Source organism: Oncorhynchus gorbuscha, linkage group LG09 (genome assembly GCF_021184085.1).
Source record: "Oncorhynchus gorbuscha isolate QuinsamMale2020 ecotype Even-year linkage group LG09, OgorEven_v1.0, whole genome shotgun sequence".
Lineage (NCBI taxonomy): Eukaryota > Metazoa > Chordata > Actinopteri > Salmoniformes > Salmonidae > Oncorhynchus > Oncorhynchus gorbuscha.
The window spans coordinates 96,421,144-96,445,837 of record NC_060181.1 but is presented as its reverse complement, the minus strand read 5'-3'; the positions used below and the strand labels follow the sequence as shown (position 1 = coordinate 96,445,837).

Sequence of the window (24,694 nt, the reverse complement as noted above, 5' to 3'; positions counted from 1 at the left end):
AGAGTCTTTTAATGTTCAAACACAGGGAAAACATAAATCTCTTCAGATGTATCGGTTGACTAGTCCCCTTCTAGTAGCAGAGGAGAATAGCAGGGCTAGCGGCAACAGACTGCAGGCCCCTCCGGGTAGGCGCGGGCCGTAAAGGACAGAGGCACCTGATCAAACGCAGCATCTAATGAAGAGGCAGATTACGACAGGACAGGACAAGGGCGAAGCAAACGAGAATCCGACAAAGACAGAAGCAGAAACAGAGAGAGGAATAGATACCTAATCAGAGGGAAAAGAGGGAACAGGTGTGAGAGAGTAAACGAGGTCGTTAGAGGAGAATGAGGGACAGCTGGGAGAAGGAAAGGAACCATAGAGAGAGAGAGAGATAGAGGGAGAGAAGGTAACCTAATACGACCAGCAGGGGGAAACGAAGAGAAGAGAAAGAACAGGAACAAGACAAACATGACAATACATGACAGTACCCCCCCACTCACCGAGCGCCTCCTGGCGCACTCGAGGAGGAAACCTGGCGGCAACGGAGGAAATCATCGATCAGAGAACGGTCCAGCACGTCCCGAGATGGAACCCAACTCCTTTCCTCAGGACCGTACCCCTCCCAATCCACTAGGTACTGATGACCACGGCCCCGAGGACGCATGTCCAAAATCTTACGGACCCTGTAGATAGGTTCGCCCTCGATAAGGATGGGGGGGGGAGACGAACGGGGACGCGAAGAAAGGGCTTGACACAGGAGACATGGAAGACCGGGTGGACGCGACGAAGATGTCGCGGAAGAAGAAGTCGCACTGCGACAGGATTAATGACCATGAGAAATACGGAACGGACCAATGAACCGCGGGGTCAACTTGCGAGAAGCTGTCATAAGGGGAAGGTTACGAGTGGAGAGCCATACTCTCTGACGCGACAATATCTAGGACTCTTAGTCCTACGCTTATTAGCGGCTGTCACAGTCTGCGCCCTATAATGGCAAAGTGCAGACCTGACCCTCTTCCAGGTGCGCTCACAACGTTGGACAAAAGCCTGAGCGGAGGGGACGCTGGACTCGGCGAGCTGGGACGAGAACAGAGGAGGCTGGTACCCGAGGCTACTCTGAAAAGGAGATAGCCCGGTCACAGACGAAGGAAGTGAGTTGTGAGCGTATTCTGCCCAGGGGAGCTGTTCTGCCCAAGACGCAGGGTTATGAAAGGAAAGACTGCGTAAGATGCGACCAATAGTCTGATTGGCCCGTTCTGCTTGACCGTTAGACTGGGGGTGAAAACCGGAAGAGAGACTGACGGAAGCCCCAATCAAACGGCAAAACTCCCTCCAAAATTGAGACGTGAATTGCGGACCCCTGTCCGAAACGGCGTCTGACGGAAGGCCATGAATTCTGAAAACATTCTCAATGATGATTTGTGCCGTCTCTTTAGCAGAAGGAAGCTTAGCGAGGGGAATAAAATGAGCCGCCCTAGAGAACCTATCGACAACCGTTAGAATAACAGTCTTCCCCGCTGACGAAGGCAGACCGGTAATAAAGTCTAAGGCGATGTGAGACCACGGTCGAGAGGGAATGGAAAGCGGTCTGAGACGGCCGGCAGGAGGAGAGTTACCGGACTTAGTCTGCGTGCAGTCCGAACAAGCAGCCACGAAACGACGCGTGTCACGCTCCTGAGTGGGCCACCAAAAACGCTGGCGAATAGAAGCAAGCGTACCCCGAACGCCGGGGTGGCCGGCTAACTTGGCAGAGTGAGCCCACTGAAGAACGGCCAGACGAGTAGGAACGGGAATGAAAAGAAGGTTCCTAGGACAAGCGCGCGGCGACGGAGTGTGAGTGAGTGCTTGCTTTACCTGCCTCTCAATTCCCCAGACAGTCAAACCGACAACACGCCCCTCAGGGAGAATCCCCTCGGGGTCGGTGGAGGCTACTGAAGAACTGAAGAGATGGGATAAAGCATCAGGCTTGGTGTTCTTAGAGCCCGGACGATAAGAAATAACGAACTCGAAACGAGCGAAAAACAACGCCCAACGAGCCTGACGCGCATTAAGTCGTTTGGCAGAACGGATATACTCAAGGTTCCTATGGTCAGTCCAAACAACAAAAGGAACGGTCGCCCCCTCCAACCACTGTCGCCATTCGCCTAGGGCTAAGCGGATGGCGAGCAGTTTGCGGTTTCCCACATCATAGTTACGTTCCGACGGCGACAGGCGATGAGAAAAATACGCGCAAGGGTGGACCTTGTCGTCAGAATGGGAGCGCTGGGAAAGGATGGCTCCCACGCCCACCTCTGACGCGTCAACCTCGACAATGAACTGTCTAGAGACGTCAGGTGTAACAAGGATAGGTGCGGATGTAAAACGCTTCTTGAGGAGATCAAAAGCTCCCTGGGCGGAAACGGACCACTTAAAGCACGACTTGACAGAAGTAAGGGCTGTGAGAGGAGCTGCCACCTGACCGAAATTATGGATGAAACGACGATAGAAATTTGCGAAGCCGAGAAAGCGCTGCAGCTCGACACGTGACTTAGGGACGGGCCAATCGCTGACAGCTTGGACCTTAGCGGGATCCATCTTAATGCCTTCAGCGGAAATAACAGAACCGAGAAATGTGACGGAGGAGACATGAAAAGCGCACTTCTCAGCCTTCACATAAAGACAATTCTCTAAAAGGCGCTGGAGGACACGTCGAACGTGCTGAACATGAATCTGGAGTGACGGTGAAAAAAATCAGGATATCGTCAAGGTAAACGAAAACAAAGATGTTCAGCATGTCTCTCAGTACATCATTCACTAATGCCTGAAAGACAGCTGGAGCGTTAGCGAGGCCGAACGGCAGAACCCGGCATTCAAAGTGCTCTAACGGAGTGTTAAACGCCGTTTTCCACTCGTCCCCCTCCCTGATGCGCACGAGATGGTATTCGTTAAGAAGGTCCAACTTAGTGAAAAACCTGGCTCCCTGCAGGATCTCGAAGGCTGAAGACATAAGGGGAAGCGGATAACGATTCTTAACCGTGCAGGGGCGCAGGGTCCCGTCCTTTTTCTTAACAAAAAAAAACCCCGCTCCGGCGGGAGAGGAGGAAGGAACTACGGTACCGGCGTCGAGAGCTACAGACAAATTATCTTCGAGAGCCTTACGTTCGGGAGCCGACAGAGAGTATAGTCTACCCCGGGGGGGAGTGGTACCCGGAAGGAGATCAATACTACAATCATACGACCGGTGCGGAGGAAGGGAGGTGGCCCTGGACCGACTGAACACCGTGCGCAGATCGTGATATTCCTCCGGCACCCCTATCAAATCACCAGGCTCCTCCTGTGAAGAAGGGACAGAGGAAACAGGGGGATAGCAGACATTAAACACTTCACATGACAAGAGACGTTCCAGGAGAGGATAGAATTACTAGACCAATTAATAGAAGGATTATGACACACTAGCCAGGGATGGCCCAAAACAACAGGTGTAAAAGGTGAACGAAAAATAAAAAAATAAATGGTTTCGCTATGATTACCAGAGACAGTGAGGGTTAAAGGTAGCGTTTCACGCTGAATCCTGGGGAGAGGACTACCATCCAAGGCGAACAAGGCTGTGGGCTCCCCTAACTGTCTGAGAGGAATGTCATGTTCCCGAGCCCAGGCTTTGTCCATAAAACAGCCCTCCGCCCCAGAGTCTATCAAGGCACTGCAGGAAGCTGCCGAACCGGTCCAGCGTAGATGGACCAACAAGGTAGTACAGGATCTTGAAGGAGAGACCTGAGTAGTTGCGCTCACCCGTAGCCCTCCGCTTACTGATGAGCACTGGCCTTTAACTGGACATGAAATGACAAAATGACCAGCGGAACCGCAATAGAGACAGAGGCGGTTGGTGATTCTCCGTTCCCTCTCCTTAGTCGAGATGCGAATACCCCCCAGCTGCATAGGCTCAGCACCTGAGCCAGTGGGGGAAGATGGTAGTGATGCGGAGAGAGGGGCAACGGATAACGCGAGCTCCCCTCCACGAGCTTGGTGATGAAGATCAACCCGTCGTTCTATGCGAATAGCGAGTTCAATCAAGGAATCCACGCTGGAAGGAACCTCCCGGGAGAGAATCTCATCCTTTACCTCCACGCGGAGACCCTCCAGAAAACGAGCGAGCAAAGCCGGCTCGTTCCAGTCACTGGAGGCAGCAAGAGTGCGAAACTCTATAGAGTAATCAGTTATGGATTGATTACCTTGACATAGGGAAGACAGGGCCCTGGAAGCTTCTTCCCCAAAAACAGAACGATCAAAAACCCGTATCATCTCCTCCTTAAAGTTCTGATACTGGTTAGTACACTCAGCCCTCGCCTCCCAGATTGCCGTGCCCCACTCACGAGCCCGTCCAGTAAGGAGAGATATGACATAGGCGATACGAGCTGTGCCCCTGGAGTACGTATTGGGCTGGAGAGAAAACACAATATCACAATGGGTGAGAAACGAGCGGCATTCAGTGGGCTCCCCAGAGTAACATGGCGGGTTATTAATTCTGGGCTCCGGAGACTCGGAAGCCCTGGAAGTAGCCGGTGGATCGAGGCGGAGATGGTGAATATGTTTCGAGAGGTCGGAGACTTGGGCGGCCAGGGTCTCAACGGCATGTCGAGCAGCAGACATGTGGTCCTTCTGTAGCTCAGTTGGTAGAGCATGGCGCTTGTAACGCCAGGGTAGTGGGTTCGATCCCCGGGACCACCCATACGTAGAATGTATGCACACATGACTGTAAGTCGCTTTGGATAAAAGCGTCTGCTAAATGGCATATATTATTATTATATATAGCAGACAATTCCTGCTCGTGTCTACCTAGCATCTCTCCCTGGATCTCGACGGCTGAGTGGAGAGGATCCGAAGTCGCTGGGTCCATTCTTGGTCGGATTCTTCTGTTATGCAGGTGAGTGAGGACCCAAAAGCGGTTTAACAGAAACAGAGTCTTTTAATGTTCAAACACAGGGAAAACATAAATCCTCTTCAGATGTATCGGTTGACTAGTCCCCTTCTAGTAGCAGAGGAGAATAGCAGGGCTAGCGGCAACAGACTGCAGGCCCCTCCGGGTAGGCGCGGGCCGTAAAGGACAGAGGCACCTGATCAAACGCAGCATCTAATGAAGAGGCAGATTACGACAGGACAGGACAAGGGCGAAGCAAACGAGAATCCGACAAAGACAGAAGCAGAAACAGAGAGAGAAATAGAGAGGGAAAAGAGGGAACAGGTGTGAGAGAGTAAACGAGGTTGTTAGAGGAGAATGAGGGACAGCTGGGAGAAGGAAAGGAACCATAGAGAGAGAGAGAGAGATAGAGGGAGAGAAGGTAACCTAATACGACCAGCAGGGGGAAACGAAGAGAAGAGAAAGAACAGGAACAAGACATAACATGACAATACATGACAGTTATACTCGCAGACATCATTCAAACAGTTTTGGAAACTTCAGAGTGTTTTCTATCTAAATATACTACTAATATGCATATATCAGCAACTGGGCCTGAGTACCAGGCAGTTTACTCTGGGCACCTTATTCATCCAAGCTACTCAATACTGCCCCCAGTCCCAAAGAAGTTAACGGATGGACAGGCCGACAATATTGTGAAGCTACTACACAGTTTTCCATGTCTCTTTAATGACGTTCTACTCGCACAAACGTGTTGAAACATGACATTAATGCTACACCTATCAAGCAACACCCATATCGTGTGAATGCTTCTAAGGGGAAAATAATGAGGGATGAGGTGAGATATTTGTTGGAGAATGACCTGGCTACGCCAAGTTCAAGCCCTTAGAGTTCTCCTTGCATTCTGGTTCCTAAACCTGATAGTACGTCCAGGTTATGTACGGATTATCGAAATGTAAATTCTGTCACAATTCGTTCCCGTTACCCAGACTGGACGACTGTATCGACACTGTTGGTGCTGCTAAGTATGTAACTACGTTAGACCTCTTAAAAGGTTACTGGCAGGTTCCATTAACCTCCCGTGCTTCTGAGATTGCTGCCTTTGTTACCCCAGACAACTTCCTACAATACTCTGTAATGGCTTTTGGGGTGTGGAATGCACCAGCCACATTCCAATGACTGGTTAACTCCGTATTAGCTGGCGTTCCCAATTGTAGTGCCTACCTTGATGATCTCGTGATTTATTTGTCTGAGTGGTCAGATCATGTTAACTCTTGTCGTAGCTGAATCAGAATTAGTTAGGTAACATAAATAAGACGTTTTATTATAATATGCTTATGTTTTTTGGACTATACTTGTCATTAGAATGTCTCTTTTTGGAGTTGCATTTTTCCTTTTCTTCTCTAGGGGAAAGTCACTTGGGGCCCAGAGAGGGGAGAGGTCGGGAGTTGTCTTCATATGTGAATATCTGTTAAACCTTGTGAAGGGCTCCACAATGTCTGTACTCCAGTCACTCCCTACTTTTCCCATTGGGGGGAAGAGTATGGCAGCATCTGGAACCATTCTATGTCCCCTCTGATGTTGATACTTATCTTGACCTAGTATATGACCTAGAGGCTCACTCCTCTCAGAGAGCTTGTCCAGGAGGGGGTGTATTTGAGATGGGGGTATCTAGAATTGACAATTGATATATTCCATTGGATGAGGTAATGTTTTGGTATTATGAAGTACCAAGAACGAGAAGTAGAACCTTGTCTAAGAGAGCAAACTGAATGATAATTCATAGCTAATGCTATCTGGCTATGGGATACTCCTCTCTCAAGTAAAAGGCCCTTTGTGAAGTTCCTAAGATCTGTAGTTCATCATGTGAGTTGAGAGGGGTGTGTCTTGGCTATAAAAGATACTAAGTATTCTGTTGTAAGCACTCTCAGAATTCATTTATAGACACTGAATTGAAATGAGAGTCACAGGACCATGGTGAAGCTCATATTATTCTTAAATATGAAGTTTAAGTATAACTCTGACTGGTGTGTGGTTTGTAGCTCTCATCATTAGTAATACAGGAAATTACCACGACACTCTCTAAGGGTAGTATGTGAACGTTTGCCAGCTGCTTCTCTAACCCTGAACTTGGAAAAGTGAAAGTTTGGGAAGGCGACTGTTACCTATCTCGGCAAAGAGGTTGGCCATGGTCAGGTGTGCCCTGTTGATGCCAAGGTCTTGGCTATAACTGCATTCCCCGCACCTACCACCAGACACTATGCCACTTTCTAGGGATGGTTGGCTACTACCCTAGTTTCTGTAAAATCTTCTCTGCAGTAAATTGAGCAAATTGACCGATTTGCTCAGTCCGGCTAGATCATTTGAGTGGTACCCTCATCGTCAGGTAGCTTTTGATACTGCTAAAGCACTCTTATGTAATACCCCTGTACTTGCTGCTCTGGATTTCGAACAACCATTTAGCTAGATGCTAGTGCCAGAGGTGCTGGTGCTGTTCTACTGCAGCAGGACAAGAGTGGAGTGGATCATCCCGTTTGTTATTTTTCACGAAAATTTAACAAATGTCAGACAAATTATGCGACCATAGAACAAGAAGCTCTTGCTTTGTTGTTATCTCTGGAATACTTTGAGGAATATATTGGTTCCAGTGCCCTACCAGTGATTATCTCTGGAATACTTTGAGGAATATATTGGTTCCAGTGCCCTACCAGTGATTATCTCTGGAATACTTTGAGGAATATATTGGTTCCAGTGCCCTACCAGTGATTATCTCTGGAATACTTTGAGGAATATATTGGTTCCAGTGCCCTACCAGTGATTATCTCTGGAATACTTTGAGGAATATATTGGTTCCAGTGCCCTACCAGTGATTGTATATACTGATTATAACCCCTTAGTGTTTCTCCACCAAATGTACAACCAGTACCAGTGATTTATGTGTTGGGCGGTTATTGTGCAAAATTATAATTTGGGAATCCTCCTTAAAAGGGGTTCTGATAATGTATTAGCAGATGCTTTGTCTCGTGTGTTAAAATGAGGATTTTTGTATGTTTCGTAAGGTTGACTCTGTGGTTGATCTTTTGGGTGTTAATTGAAATACTTTGGTCTCAATCCCCTGCCGAGGGTTTCTCTTTTAAGGGTGGGAGAGTTACGTATACAGGTGTCCTGTGTGTATTTATTTTCTCTCTTTCTCCCCTCCTCACAGGTGGCAATCATCATTCCCCAATCAGTCATCAATCAGTCACCAATCAGAAGACACACCTCCTCCTGTTTCCATTACCCAATCACTTCCCATTTCCCTTGGTTTATAAACCTATTCAGTTGTTTTCTCTAGAGGTCGGTCTCTCTGTGTTTCAATCTCTCTGTGTTTCAATCTCTCTGTGTTTCAATCTCTCTGTGTTTCATTCTCTCTGTGTTTCAATCTCTCTGTGTTTCAATCTCTCGCTATATATATCTCTCTCACTATATATCTCTCTCTCGCTATATATCTCTCTCTCGCTATATATCTCTCTCACTATATATCTCTCTCTATATATCTCTCTCTGACTATATATATCTCTCACACCCCCTTTTGCCCTCAGAACAGCCTCAATTCGTCAGGGACATGAACTCTACAAGGTGTCGAAAGCGTTCCACAGGGATGCTGGCCCATGTTGACTCCAAAGGCTTCCCACAGTTGTGTCAAGTTGGCTGGATGTCCATTGGGTGGTGGACCATTCTTGATACACACAGGAAACTGTTGAGTATGAAAAACCCAGCAGCGTTGCAGTTCTTGACACACTCAAACCGGTGCGCCTGTCACCTACTACCGTACCCTGTTCAAAGGCATTTAAATCTTTTGTCTTGCCCATTCACACTCTGAATGGCACACATACACAATCCATGTCTCAAATGTCTCACTTGTCATCTACACTGATTGAAGTGGATTTAACAAGTGACATCAATAAGGGATCATAGGTTTCACCTGGATTCACCTGGTCAGTCTATGTCATGGAAAGAGCAGGTGTTCCTAAAGTTTTGTCCACTCACTGTATTCACGTTAACTCAGTGTACAGAGTGTAATAAAACAAAATATTTGGACATTAATACAAACTAAAGCATTTCTCGTGAAGGATTTCAGAGAAGGAGTGCCGATCTAGGATCAGTTTAGCCGTTTAAATCATAAGGAACAATATCATATGGTCAGGGAGCTGGAGACCTGATCCTAGAGCTGATCCTAGAGCTGATCCTAGACCTGATCCTAGAGCTGATCCTAGAGCTGATCCTAGAGCTGATCCTAGAGCTGATCCTAGAGCTGATCCTAGAGCTGATCCTAGACCTGATCCTAGAGCTGATCCTAGAGCTGATCCTAGAGCTGATCCTAGAGCTGATCCTAGAGCTGATCCTAGAGCTGATCCTAGACCTGATCCCAGACAAGATACCAGACGTGATCCTAGACCTGTACCTAGAATTTATCCTAGACCTGATTATCCCAGATCTGATTCGAGACCTGATCCTAGATCTAAATTCAATGGAAACATGTTATCATTATTATTCTAAATGATTCTTACAAGTGACGCGACGCCCAGCAGTAATCCCAGCAACAGCCCCACCATGAAGAGTCCCACGGAGCGCACCAGCATGGTGACCAGGCCACAGAGGGTACCGATGCCCAGGCCGATGCCCACCGAGGCCTTCACACTCAGCTGGGTGTCCAGGACACGCTCCTTGTAACACAGCAGAAAGATGATGATGGAGCCAAACATCAAGCCTGTTAGGAACATCACAGCCTTGAAACAACGGTAACCTGGAGAGGAGAGAGAGAGAGAGAGAGAGAGAGAGAGAGAGAGAGAGAGAGAGAGAGAGAGAGAGAGAGAGAGAGAGAGAGAGAGAGAGAGAGAGAGAGAGACAGATTAAGGTCTGCAGGACAGACAGGAGACAGGTTAGAGAACATCAAGCCTTGAAACGACAATAACCTTAGAAACATCAAGAGGAGAGAGAGAGAGAGAGAGAGAGAGAGAGAGAGAGAGAGAGAGAGAGAGAGAGAGAGAGAGAGAGAGAGACAGGGAGAGAGAGAGAGACACAGGGAGAGAGAGAGATTAAGGTCTGCAGGACAGACAGGAGACAGGTTAGAGAACATCAAGCCTTGAAACGACAATAACCTGAAGAGGAGAGAGAGAGAGAGAGAGAGAGAGAGAGAGAGAGAGAGAGAGAGAGAGAGAGAGAAGAGAGAGAGAGAGAGAGAGAGACAGGTTAAGGTCGGCAGGACAGACAGGAGACAGGTTAGAGATGACATGCAGCACTTTGGGGTGGACGCCCACCTGTCTCCATGTATTAGATCATATTTTAAATAGACAAGATGGGGGGCAATACATCATTGTTGGATGTTGATTTAATAAAGGAGCATTTTCAAATTCGAACGAACCACCATCAACTAGCCATGTATGTCTAGAAGACAAGCGTCGCCTTTCAACTCGGGAATTGAGGAAGTATCGTTGAGTAAATGTCTAAAATCCTCTGTGCTTTACACCATCTAAGTAACAATGGCTATCAGCCAGCTGGAACAGTATGAAAGGTCTGACGAGACAATATTTTTAATAACTAGGCTGAGCCAAACATCAAGCCCATAGGGCCCTGCTCAAAAGTAGTGCACTATATAGGGTATATATTTGGGATGCATCCCATTGACTCTGTCTGACCTAAAGAGACAGGCCAGTGGCGAGACAGGGGGTCAGATGAGAGAGAGAAGAGGGAAGCTGTACTCTGCAGAGCTGAGTGGGTTGGAGAAGCTCTACTCTGCAGTGCTGAGTGGGTTGGGAGAGGGAGGCTGTGCTCTGCAGAGCTGAGTGGGTTGGGAGAGGGAAGCTGTACTCTACAGAGTTGAGTGGGTTGGAGAAGCTGTACTCTGCAGAGCTGAGTGGGTTGGGAGAGGGAAGCTGTACTCTGCAGAGCTGAGTGGGTTGGAGAAGCTCTACTCTGCAGAGCTGAGTGGGTTGGGAGAGGGAGGCTGTACTCTGCAGAGCTGAGTGGGTTGGGAGAGGGAAGCTGTACTCTGCAGAGCTGAGTGGGTTGGAGAAGCTGTACTCTGCAGAGCTGAGTGGGTTGGGAGAGGGAAGCTGTGCTCTGCAGAGCTGAGTGGGTTGGGAGAGGGAGGCTGTACTCTGCAGAGCTGAGTGGGTTGGGAGAGGGAAGCTCTACTCTGCAGAGCTGAGTTAGTTGGCAGAGGGAGGCTGTACTCTGCAGAGCTGAGTGGGTTGGGAGAGGGAAGCTGTACTCTGCAGAGCTGAGTGGGTTGGGAGGGGGAGGCTGTACTCTGCAGAGCTGAGTGGGTTGGGAGAGGGAAGCTGTACTCTGCAGAGCTGAGTGGGTTGGGAGAGGGAGGCTGTACTCTGCAGAGCTGAGTAGGTTGGGAGAGGGAGGCTGTACTCTGCAGAGCTGAGTGGGTTGGAGAGAGGGAGGCTGTACTCTGCAGAGCCGAGTAGGTTGGGAGAGGGAGGCTGTACTCTGCAGAGCTGAGTGGGTTGGGAGAGGGAGGCTGTACTCTGCAGAGCTGAGTGGGTTGGGAGAGGGAGGTTGAATAATAAGTTGACCTGGTTATCCATCTCCTTATAACAATGAACACTGAAGCTTATACCTTATAGCACTTATTCCTTTAAATAATGAACAGTCAAAAGACTACTTATAGAGGGAGAGAGAGGGAGAGAGAGAGAGGGAGTGAGAGGGAGAGAGTGAGAGAAAGAAAGAAAGAAAGAAAGAAAGAAAGAAAGAAAGAGAGAGAGAGAGAGGGAGTGAGAGGGAGAGAGTGAGAGAAAGCAAGAGAGAGAAAGGTTAGAGAGATGGGGATGCAGAGAGAGAGAGAAGATAGAGAGAGAGAGAATGTGGAGAGAGAGAGAAAATGGGAGAGAGATATAGTGAGAGAGAAATTGAGAGAGGGGGAGAGAGATAAAGGGAGAGAAAGAGGAAGAGAGAGAGAGGGAGGGAGAGAGAGAAGAGAGAGAAGAGAGAGAGAGAAAGAGGGAGGGAGAGAGAGAGAACGAGAGGGAGAGAGAGAAGAAAGAGAGAAAGAGAGGGAGGGAGAGAGAGAAGAGAGACAGAGAGAGAGAGAGAGAGAGAGAGAGAGAGAGAGAGAGAGAGAGAGAGAGAGAGAGAGAGAGAGAGAGAGAGAGAGAGAGAGAAATAAAGAAAGAAAAAAAGAAAGAAAGAAAGAAAAAAGGAAAGAGGAGAGAGAGAGAGGGAAAGAAAGAAAGAGGAGAGAGGGAAAGAAAGAAAGAGAAGAGAGAGGGAAAGAAAGAAATAGGAGAGAGAGAGGGAAAGAAAGAAAGAGGAGAGAGGGAAAGAAAGAAATAGGAGAGAGAGAGGGAAAGAAAGAAAGAGGAGAGAGAGAGAGGGGAAGAAAGAAAGAGGAGAGAGAGAGGGAAAGAAAGAAAGAGGAAGACGAGAGGGAAAGAAAGAAAGAGGAGAGAGGGAAAGAAAGATAGAGGAGAGAGAGAGAGGGGAAGAAAGAAAGAGGAGAGAGAGAGGGAAAGAAAGAAAGAGGAAGACGAGAGGGAAAGAAAGAAAGAGGAGAGAGGGAAAGAAAGAAAGAGGAGAGAGAGAGAGGGGAAGAAAGAAAGAGGAGAGAGAGAGGGAAAGAAAGAAAGAGGAAGACGAGAGGGAAAGAAAGAAATAGGAGAGAGAGAGGGAAAGAAAGAAAGAGGAGAGAGAGAGAGGGGAAGAAAGAAAGAGGAGAGAGAGAGGGAAAGAAAGAAAGAGGAAGACGAGAGGGAAAGAAAGAAAGAGGAGAGAGGGAAAGAAAGATAGAGGAGAGAGAGAGAGGGAAAGAAAGAAAGAGGAGAGAGAGAGAGGGGAAGAAAGAAAGAGGAGAGAGAGAGATGGGAAGAAAGAAAGAGGAGAAAGAGAGAGGGGAAGAAAGAAAGAGGAGAAAGAGAGAGGGGAAGAAAGACATAGGAGAGAGAGAGAGAGGGGAAGAAAGAAAGAGGAGAAAGAGAGAGGGGAAGAAAGACATAGGAGAGAGAGAGAGGGGAAGAAGAAAGAGGAGAGAGAGAGAGGGGAAGAAAGAAAGAGGAGAGAGAGAGGGAAAGAAAGAAAGAGGAAGACGAGAGGGAAAGAAAGAAAGAGGAGAGAGGGAAAGAAAGATAGAGGAGAGAGAGAGAGGGAAAGAAAGAAAGAGGAGAGAGAGAGAGGGGAAGAAAGAAAGAGGAGAGAGAGAGATGGGAAGAAAGAAAGAGGAGAAAGAGAGAGGGGAAGAAAGAAAGAGGAGAAAGAGAGAGGGGAAGAAAGACATAGGAGAGAGAGAGAGAGGGGAAGAAAGAAAGAGGAGAAAGAGAGAGGGGAAGATAGACATAGGAGAGAGAGAGAGGGGAAGAAGAAAGAGGAGAGAGAGAGGGAAAGAAAGAAAGAGGAGAGAGAGAGAGAGAGGGGGGAAGAAAGAGGAAGGAGAGAGGGAAAGAAAGAAAGAAAGACATAGGAGAGAGAGAGAGAGGGGAAGAAAGAAAGAGGAGAGAGAGAGATGGGAAGAAAGAAAGAGGAGAGAGAGAGGGGAACAAAGACATAGGAGAGAGAGAGGGGAAGAAAGAAAGAGGAGCGAGAGAGAGGGGAAGAAGAAAGAGGAGAGAGAGAGAGAGAGGGGGGAAGAAAGAGGAAGGAGAGAGGGAAAGAAAGAAAGAGGAGAGAGAGAGAGAGAGAGAGGGGAAGAAAGAAAGAGGAGAGAGAGAGATGGGAAGAAAGAAAGAGGAGAGAGAGAGGTTGAAGAAAGAAAGAGGAGAGAGAGAGAGGGGAAGAAGAAAGAGGAGAGAGATAGGGAAAGAAAGAAAGAGGAGAGAGAGAGAGAGAGGGGGGAAGAAAGAGGAAGGAGAGAGGGAAAGAAAGAAAGAAAGAGGAGAGAGAGAGAGGGGATGAAAGAAAGAGAATGAGAAAAAGGAAAAGTAAAGAAGAAACACACATTTTCTTGTCCATTAAAATAAGAGCCAAATTGGTCAGAAATACAGTGTAGACATTGTTAATGTTGCAAATTACTATTGTTGCTCGAAACGGCAGCTTAATGGAATATCTACATAGATGTACAGAGGTCCATTATCAGCAACCATCACTCCTGTGTTCCAATGGCACATTGCGTTAGCTAATCCAAGTTTATAATTTTAAAAGGCTAGTTGATCATTAGAAAACCCTTTTGCAATTATATTAGCACAGATGAAAACTGTTGTTCTGATTAAAGAAGCAATAAAACTCTCCTTCTTTAGACTAGATGAGTATCTGGAGCATCAGCATTTGTGGGTCTGATTACAGGCTCAAAATGGCCAGAAACAAAGAACCTTCTTCTGAAACTTGTCAGTCTATTCTTGTTCTGAGAAATGACGACTATTCCATGTGAGAAATTGTCAAGAAACTGAAGATCTCGTACAACGCTGTGTACTACTCCCTTCACAGAACAGCGCAAACTGGCTCTAACCAGAATAGAAAGAGGAGTGGGAGGCCCCGGTGCACAACTGAGCAAGAGGACAAGTACATTTGAGTGTCTAGTTTGAGACATAGACGCCTCACAAATCCTCAACTGGCAGCCTCATTAAATAGTACCCGCAAAACACCAGTCTCAACGTCAACAGTGAAGACGCGTCTCCGGGATGCTGGCCTTCTAGGCAGAGTATGTTAACAGCAGCAGAGGTCTGTCTGCCTCTGTCTGTCTGCCTGTCTGCCTCTGTCTGTCTGTCTGCCTGTCTGCCTCTGTCTGTCTGCCTCTGTCTGTCTGCCTCTGTCTGTCTGCCTCTGTCTGTCTGCCTCTGTCTGTCTGCCTGTCTGCCTCTGTCTGTCTGCCTCTGTCTGTCTGCCTGTCTGCCTCTGTCTGTCTGCCTGTCTGTCTGCCTCTGTCTGTCTGCCTCTGTCTGTCTGCCTCTGTCTGTCTGCCTCTGCCATGGGAAACATGTGTTAACATTGCCAAAGCAAGTGATAGAAAATGGACGTGTTTCAGGTCACCACCTTCGTCAGCGTTTAAAGCATCCCTTTGTTGACCTCTGCTGCTTCTAAAATACTATTAAAACTGCAAAAGTAATCCGGTGAGTGCAGGTTTTCCTTTTCATTAGTAACACTAGTACCTGTAGTAGCAGTGTGATTGTCTTACCAAAGAAGCAGTATATGATGCCGAAGAGGCAGCACATGGAGCAGACCACAGAGGGAACGATCTCATAGCGACGCTCTATCTCTTCGTCGCAGCTGAAGATCCACTTTGGACTCCCAGGGTCGTGAGGCGGTGAGGTCAGCTTGAAGGCCAGAAGCTGCGGCCATGAGTTTGATGTCATGGTGGCTGTAGGAAGGGGTCAACTCGGATGGGCAAGGTTGAGGGATGATCAGGGAGAGTTACAAATCCAAAAAGATCCACCTGAGAGAGAAATAGAAGATGTCTCATACAGTATGTACTAGCCTGCTAATATTGTAGCACTGGCTAAGTCTAGGGGTTCTCGCCCTAGTTACATGGTCTGTAACCTGAATGAATGTGTAAATTTATGTGAGAAATCAGCGTTTGTGGAACATGTTGGATGCACATGCCCAGGATATTGAAATCTACTGAGTTCAGAGCCAGCTCTGTCTTGACCTTTTGGTCAGCAAAGTGGATTATTATTATGTCCAAGTGAAACATAAATATTACAAACAGACATACCAAAACTAAAGACTCAACTAAAGGCCACATGGCCGCCAAACCAACCAGCAGCCTCACAGCCACCAAACCAACCAGCAGCCTCACAGCCAACAAACCAACCAGCAGTCTCACGGCCACCAAACCAACCAGCAGCCTCACAGCCACCAAACCAACCAGCAGCCTCACAGCCACCAAACCAACCAGCAGCCTCACGGCCACCAACCAACCAGCAGCCTCACAGCCACCAAACCAACCAGCAGCCTCACAGCCACCAAACCAACCAGCAGCCTCACGGCCACCAACCAACCAGCAGCCTCACAGCCAGCAAACCAACCAGCAGCCTCACGGCCACCAAACCAACCAGCAGCCTCACAGCCACCAAACCAACCAGCAGCCTCACGACCACCAAACCAACCAGCAGCGTCACAGCCACCACCAAACCAACCAGCAGCCTCACAGCCACCAAACCAACCAGCAGCCTCACGGCCACCAACCAACCAGCAGCCTCACAGCCACCAAACCAACCAGCAGCGTCACAGCCACCACCAAACCAACCAGCAGCCTCACGGTCACCAAACCAACCAGCAGCCTCACAGCCACCAAACCAACCAGCAGCCTCACGGCTGGGGATTTTTATCCCAATGGTTGAACTCAACTATCACTCAAGCTTAGTCTATTTCACCAGAGGTTTTACATCTCCGGTTGAATAAAGAATTAGACAAAGTCTCAGATTCTGCAATAGATCAATGCTTTATTCAGAGAGCACTCTGACTTCAAAATGAGAACACAATCCTTTTATAACATACACACACACACAAATGAACTCACATCAGTAGAAACTCCACCTCTCTTCAGGTGGGCTGTATTTTTCCACAATACTAACACGTAGTTTCTCATTCTCTTCTGCAAGCCTAGCCATTTCTAACAGTTACTACCCCACCTAGGTTGGGGAGGCTTCTTTCCTGTTATTGGTTTCGGAGTTCTCACAAGTAGACAGTTCAATTGGCTTTGAGTGTCTCAACTCTACCCAGCTCATATTGTGAAATAGTAACACAATGGCCTAGTCACACACATTATTGAATTATGACTCTTAACACATTTCATACAATTATATGGTTTCAGGGTGGAATACTTTAGTCATTATCTTAAACATAAAAATTATTCTATCACATCCAAAACCAACCAGCAGCCTCAAGGCCAACAAACCAACCAGCAGCCTCACGGCCAACAAACCAATCAGCAGCCTCACGGCCAACAAACCAATCAGCAGCCTCACGGCCAACAAACTAATCAGCAGCCTCACGGCCACCAAACCAACCAGCAGCCTCAAATTAAATAAAAATCAAGTCACATTTTATTGGTCACATACACATGTTTAGCAGATGTTATTGCGGGTGTAGCGAAATGCTTGTGTTTCTAGCTCCAACAGTGCAGCAATAATAATCTCACAACAATAGACACAATACACACACACATCTAAAGGAAACAAATGGAATTAAGAAAATATAAATATTTGGATGGGCAATGTCAGAGTAGCATAAACTGAGATACAGTAGAATAGAATGCAGTATATATACATATATATGAGATGAGTAATGCAAAACATGTAAACATTATTAAAGTGACCAGTGTTCCATTATTAAAGTGACCAGTGTTCCATTATTAAAGTGGCCAGTGTTCCATTATTAAAGTGGCCATTGTTCCATTATTAAAGTGGCCAGTGTTCCATTATTAAAGTGGCCAGTGTTCCATTATTAAAGTGGCCAGTGTTCCATTATTAAAGTGGCCAGTGTTCCATTATTAAAGTGGCCAGTGTTCCATTATTAAAGGGACCAGTGTTCCATTATTAAAGGGACCAGTGTCCCATTATTAAAGCGACCAGTGTTCCATTATTAAAGTGACCAGTGTTCCATTATTAAAGCGACCAGTGTTCCATTATTAAAGTGACTAGTGTTCCATTATTAGAGTGACCAGTGTTCCATTATTAAAGTGACCAGTGTTCCATTATTAAAGCGACCAGTGTTCCATTATTAAAGTGACCAGTGTTCAATTATTAAAGTGGCCAGTGATTCCCAGTCTATGTTTGGTGGCCTCATTTCCAGCTGGGACACTGACTGACCATCGCCCTAATTAGCAGCACCTGATGGGATTATCAATCAGGCTCAAAATCTGGACAAGGTTTCTGCTGCACCCTGGGGAAGTGTAACCTGGATAGTGTCGATGTCTTAACACTAACCTTGCCCCATATCATAGAAGTACTTTCAGCCATTTCAGAGAGAAGAGAGAGAGAGTAGGATGGAAAGACACGAGCGAGAGCTGTCTGTGTATTATGTTAGTGAGCAGCATGCCAAGACAGAGCCTCTCTCATCATAAAGACTCAGACAAAGGAGCCTAGCTTCCTTCCTGATCCACTGCACTGATTACTACTTGTTGGGTCCACCTCCTCCTCTCCACCTCCTCCTCTCTACCTCCTCTCCACCTCTTCCTCTCTACCTCCTCCTCTCCACCTCCTCCTCTCTACCTCCTCCTCTCCACCTCTTCCTCTCTACCTCATCCTCTCCACCTCCTCCTCTCCACCTCCTCCTCTCTACCTCCTCCTCTCCACCTCTTCCTCTCTACCTCCTCCTCTCCACCTCCTCCTCTCTACCTCCTCCTCTCCACCTCTTCCTCTCTACCTCCTCCTCTCCACCTCTTCCTCTCTACCTCCTCCTCTCCACCTCCTCCTCTCCACTTCCTCCTCTCCACCTCTTCCTCTCTACCTCCTCCTCTCTACCTCTTCCTCTCTACCTTCTCCTCTCCACCTCCTCCTCTCCACCTCCTCCTCTCTACCTCCTCTCCACCTCTTCCTCTCTACCTCCTCCTCTCCACCTCCTCCTCTCCACCTCCTCCTCTCTACCTCCTCCTCTCCACCTCCTCCTCTCTACCTCCTCCTCTCCACCTCCTCTCCACCTCCTCCTCTCTACCTCCTCCTCTCCACCTCCTCCTCTCCACCTCCTCCTCTCTACCTCCTCCTCTCCACCTCCTCCTCTCTACCTCCTCCTCTCCACCTCCTCTCTACCTCCTCCTCTCTACCTCCTCCTCTCCACCTCCTACTCTCTACCGCCTCCTCTCCACCTCCTCCTCTTCACCTCCTCCTCTCCACCTCTTCCTCTCTACCTCCTCCTCTCTACCTCCTCCTCTCTACCTCCTCCTCTCTACCTCCTCCTCTCCACCTCCTCCTCTCCACCTCCTCCTCTCTACCTCCTCCTCTCCACCGCCTCCTCTCCACCTCCTCCTCTTCACCTCCTCCTCTCCACCTCCTCCTCTCCACCTCCCCTCTCCACCTCCCCTCTCCACCTCCTCCTCTCTACCTCCTCCTCTCCACCTCCTCCTCTCTACCTCCTCCTCTCCACCTCTCTACGGGGCACGGAACCCCGCCCCTCAGGCCCCTCCCACTGAAGGCCCATTCTGCTAACCTGCTAGGCCTGCTAGCTCCATAGAGCTACTTGGAACCCTACTAATTACACAACTGGTCTATCAACGTCACCGCACGAAGAGGCAAAAACAGACTTAACCCCATCGCGACGTCCCCCAAAGACTAACTTGCTAGTCCCGGTCTGCTAACTGCTAGCTTGCTGGCCCGGTCTGCTAACTGCCTTCTTGCCTTCTCCGGTCTGCTAACTGCTAGCCCCTGCTAACTGCCTGCTTGCTAATCCGGTCTGCTAACTGCTAGCTTGCCAGCCCCGGTCTGCTTACTGTTAGCGTGTTAGCATCAGTCTGCTAACTGTCTGAATCGCCGTGTCCCCAGCCAGCCCAACCACTCACTGGACCCATATGTTCACTTGGCTACGCATGCTTCTCTCTAATATCAATATGCCTCATCCATTACTGTCCTGGTTAGTGATTACTGTCTTATTTCATTGTAGAGCCTTTAGCCCTGCCTAATATACCTTAACCAACCATGTTGTTCCACCTCCTACATATGCGATGACATCACCTGGTTTAAACATCTCTAGATACTATATCTCTCTCTTCATTACTCAATGTCTAGGTTTACCTCCAATGTACTCACATCCTACCTTACCTTTGTTTGTACACTATGCCTTGAATCTATACTATCGTGCCCAGAAACCTGCTCCTTTTACTATCTGTTCCGAACGTGTGAGACAGCCAGTCGTATAGATTCAGGTCCTGCAGTGCCTAGCCCCACTGCACTGCCTACCCAGGTGCTCTCATTTGTGGATTTCTGTAACCCTGAAAGCCTTGGTTTCATGCATGTTAACATTAGAAGCCTCCTCCCTAAGTTTGTTTTACTCACTGCTTTAGCACACTCTGCCAACCCGGATGTCTTAGCCGTGTCTGAATCCTGGCTTAGGAAAACCACCAAAAACCCTGAAATCTCCATCGCAAACTATAACATTTTCCGCAAAGATAGAACTGCCAAAGGGGGCGGTGTTGAAACCTACTGCAAATATAGCCTTCAGAGTTCTGTCTTACTATCCAGGTCTGTATCCAAACAATTCGAACTTCTACTTCCAAAAATCCACCTTTCCAGATACAAGTCTCTCACTGTTGCCGTTTGCTATAGACCTCCCTCTGCCCCCAGCTGTGCCCTCGATACCATGTGAACTGATTGCCCCCATCTATTTTCTGAGTTCGTGCTAATAGGTGACCTAAACTGGGACGTGCTTAACACCCCGGCCATCATACAATCTAAGCTTGATGCCCTCAATCTCACACAAATGATCAATGAACCTAAAAGGTACAACTCCAAATCCGTAACCACAGGCACCCTCATAGATGTCATCCTAACTAATTCACCCTCCAAACACACCTCTGCTGTTTTCAATCAAGATCTCAGAGATCACTGCTTCATTGCCTGCATCCGTAATGGGTCTGCGACCAAACGACATTCACTCATCACTGTCAAACGCTCCCTAAAACACTTCAGGCCTTTCTAATCGACCTGGCCGGGGTATCCTGGAATGACATTGACCTCATCCCATCAGTAGATGATGCCTGGCTATTCTTTAAAAGTGCCTTCCTCACCAACTTAAATAAGCATGCCACGTTCAAAAAATGTAGAACTAGGAATAGATATAGTCCTTGGTTCACTCTAGACCTGTCTGCCCTTGACCAGCACAAAAACATCCTGTGGCGTTCTGCATTAGCATCGAATAGCCCCCGTGATATGTAACTTTTCAGGGAAGTTAGGAACAAATATACACAGGCAGTTTGAAAAAGCTAGACTGAGCTTTCCTAACAGAAATGTGCATCCTGTAGTACTAACTCGTAAAAGTTCTGGGACTCTGTAAAGTCCATGGAGAATAAGAGCACCTCCTCCCAGCTGTCCACTGCTCTGAGGCTAGGAAACACTGTCACCACCAATAAATCCACTATACTTGAGAATTTCAATAAGCATTTCTCTATGGCTGGCCATGCTTTCCACCTGGCTACCCCTACCCCGGTCAACTGCCCGGCACCCTCCACAGCAACCCACCAAAGCCCCCACCATTTCTCCTTCACCCAAATCCAGATAGCTGATGTTCTGAAAGAGCTGCAAAATCTGGACTAGAGGTCGACTGATTAATTGTAATGGCCGGTTAATTAGGGCCGATTTCAAGTTTTCATAACAATCAGAAATCGGTATTTTTGGGGGCCGATTTTGCAGATTTGACTTATTATTATTTTGTATAGCTTTATTTATTTATTTAACACATTCTTACTGTCAATGACGGCCTGGGAACGGTGGGTTAACTGCCTGTTCAGGGGCAGTACGACAGATTTTCACCTTGTCAGCTCGGGGGATCCAATCTTGCAACCTTACAGTTAACTAGTCCAACGCTCAAACCACCTGCCTCTCATTGTACTCCACGAGGAGCCTGCCTGTTACGCGAATGCAGTAGAAGCCAAGGTAAGTTGCTAGGTAGCATTAAACTTATCAATCAATCATAATCACTAGTTAACTACTCATGGTTGATGATATTACTAGTTTATCTAGCGTGTCCTGCGTGGCATATAATCGATGCAATGCTGGGGGATGATTTAACAAAAATGCATTTGCGAAAAAAGCACAATCGTTGGACGACTGTACCTAAACTATAAACACCAATGCCTTTCTTAAAATCAATACACAGAAGTATATATTTTTAAACCTGCATATTTATCTAAAAGAAATCCAGGTTAGCAGGCAATATTAACCAGGTTAAAATTATGTCACTTCTCTTGGGTTCATTGCACACAGAGTCAGGGTATATGCAACAGTTTGGGCAGCCTGGCTCATTGCGAACTAATTTGCCATAATTTTACGTAATTATGACATACCATTGAAGGTTGTGTAATGTAACAGGAATATTTAGACTTAGGGATGCTACCCGTTAGATAAAATACCGAACTGTTCCGTATTTCACTGAAATAATAAACGTTTTGTTTTCGAAATTATAGTTTCCGGATTCGACCATATTAATGACCAAAGGTTCGTATTTCTGTGTGTTGTTATGTTATAATTAAGTCTATGATTTGATAGTGCAGTCTGACTGAGTGGTGGTAGGCAGCAGCAGGCTCGTAAGCATTCATTCAAACAGCACTTTGTGCGTTTTGCCAGCAGCTCTTCTCAAGCACAGCGCTGTTTATGACTTCAAACCTATCAGCCTAATGGCTGGTGTAACCGATGTGAAATGGCTAGCTAGTTAGCGGGGTGCGCGCTAATAGCGTTTCAAACGCCACTTGGACTAGTTATTTCCCATTGCTCTGCAAGGGCCGTGGCTTTTGTGGAGCGATGGGTAACACTGCTTCGAGTGTGGCTGTTGTCGATGTGTTCCTGGTTCGAGCCCAGGTAAGAGCGAGGAGAGGGACGGAAGCAATACTGTTACACTGGCAATACTATAGTGCCTATAAGAACATCCAATAGTCAAAGGTATATGAAATACAAATAGTCCTATAAATACTATATTAACTACAACCTAAAACCTCTTACCTTGGAATATTGAACTCTCATGTTAAAAGGAACCACCAAATTTCATATGTTCTCATGTTCTGAGCAAGGAACTCAAACATGAGCTTTTTTACATGGCGCATATTGCACTTTTACTTCTACAGCACTTTGTTTTTGCATTATTTAAACCAAATTGAACATGTTTCATTATTTATTTGAGGCTAAATTGATTTTATTGATGTATTATATTACGTTAAAATAAGTGTTCATTCAGTATTGTTGTAATTATCATTATTACATAATTTTTTGTCATAATTACAACAGCAATAACAAAATGTCAGATTTTATTGCCTTTTTTTGGTCCTCCAATAATCGGTATCAGCGTTGAAAAATCATAATCGGTCGACCTCTAATCTGGACCCCTAGAAATCAGCCGGGCAAGACAATCTGGACCCTCTCTTTCTAAAATGATCTGCCGAAATTGTTGCAACCCCTAATACTAGCCTGTTCAACCTCTCTTTCGTATCGTCTGAGATTCCCAAAGATTGGAAAGCTGCCGCCGTCATCCCCCTCTTCAAAGGGGGTGACACTCTTGACCCAAACTGCTACAGACCTATATCTATCCTACCCTGTCTTTACAAGGTCTTCGAAAGCCAAGTTAACAAACAGATTACCGACCATTTCGAATCCCACCGTACCTTCTCCGCTATGCAATCTGGTTTCAGAGCTGGTCATGGGTGCACCTCAGCCACGCTCAAGGTCCTAAACGACATCATAACCTCCATCGATAAGAGACATTACAGTGCAGCAGTATTCATCGACCTGGCTAAGGCTTTCGACTCTGTCAATCACAAAATTCTTATTGGCAGACTCGACAGCCTTGGTTTCTCAAATGATTGCTTCGCCTGGTTTACCAACTACTTATCTGATAGAGTTCAGTGTGTCAAATTGGTGGGCCCGTTGTCCGGACCTCTGGCAGTCTCTATGGGGGTGCCACAGGGTTCAATCCTCGGGCCGACTCTCTTCTCTGTATACATCAATGATGTTGCTCTTGCTGCTGGTGATTCTCTGATACACCTCTACGCAGACGGCACCATTCTGTATACTTCTGGCCCCTCTTTGGACACTTGTGTTAACTAGCCTCCAAACGAGCTTCAATTCCATACAACTCTCCTCCCGTGGCCTCCAACTGCTCTTAAACGCAAGTAAAACTAAATGCATGCTATTCAACCGATAACTGCCTGCACCTGCTCGCCCGTCCAGCATCACTACTCTGGACGGCTCTGACTTAGAATATGTGGACAACTACAAATACCTAGGTGTCTGGTTAGACTGTAAACTTTCCTTCCAGACTCACATTAAGCATCTCCAATGCAAAATTAAATCTAGAATCGGCTTCCTATATCGCAACAAAGCCTCCTTCACTCATGCTGCCAAACATACCCTCGTAAAACTGACCATCATAGCAATCCTCGACTTCGGCGGTCATCTACAAAATTGCCTCCAACACTCTACTCAACAAACTGGATGCAGTCTATCACAGTGCCATCCGTTTTTTCACCAAAGCCCCATACACTACCCACCATTGCGACCTGTATGCTCTCGTTGGTTGGCCCTCGCTTCATACTCGTCGCCAAACCCACTGGCTACAGGTTATCTACAAGTCTCTGCTAGGTAAAGCCCCACCTTATCTCAGCTCACTGGTCACCATAGCAGCACCCACTCATAGCACACGCTCCAGCAGGTATATCTCACTGGTCACCCCGAAAGCCAATTCCTTTGTCTTTCCTTCCAGTTCTCTGCTGCCCATGACTGGAATGAACTGCAAATATCTCTGAAACTGGAAACACTTATCTCCCTCACTAGCTTTAAGCACCAGCTGTCAGAGCAGCTCACAGATTACTGCACCTGTACATAGCCTACCTATATTTTAGCCCAAAACCTACCCCTTCCCCTACTGTATTTATTTATTTATTTTGCTCCTTTTGCACCCCATTATTTCTATTTCTACTTTGCACATTCTTCCACTGCAAATCTACCATTCCAGTGTTTAACCTGCTATACTGTATTTACCTCCTTTGCCTTTACCTCCCTTATCTCACCTCATTTGCTCACATTGTATATAGACTTGTTTATACTCTATTATTGACTGTATGTTTGTTTTACTCCACGTGTAACTCTGTGTTGTTGTATGTGTCGAATTGCTATGCTTTATCTTGGCCAGGTCGCGGTTGCAAATGAGAACTTGTTCTCAACTAGCCTACCTGGTTAAATACAGGTGTTCTCAACTAGCCTA

At 47.0% G+C, this 24,694-nt stretch overlaps 1 protein-coding gene across 1 annotated transcript in view; it reads right to left on the bottom strand.

Moving 5' to 3' along the window:
• The window catches only part of tmem198a (transmembrane protein 198a), a 50,877-nt gene that overhangs the window by 16,463 nt on the left and 9,720 nt on the right, over positions 1-24,694 (bottom strand). The window contains 2 exon segments of the mRNA XM_046361221.1: positions 9,427-9,662; positions 14,970-15,227. Of these exon segments, the coding sequence (XP_046217177.1) occupies positions 9,427-9,662; positions 14,970-15,147 (414 nt within the window). The 5' untranslated portion in view covers positions 15,148-15,227.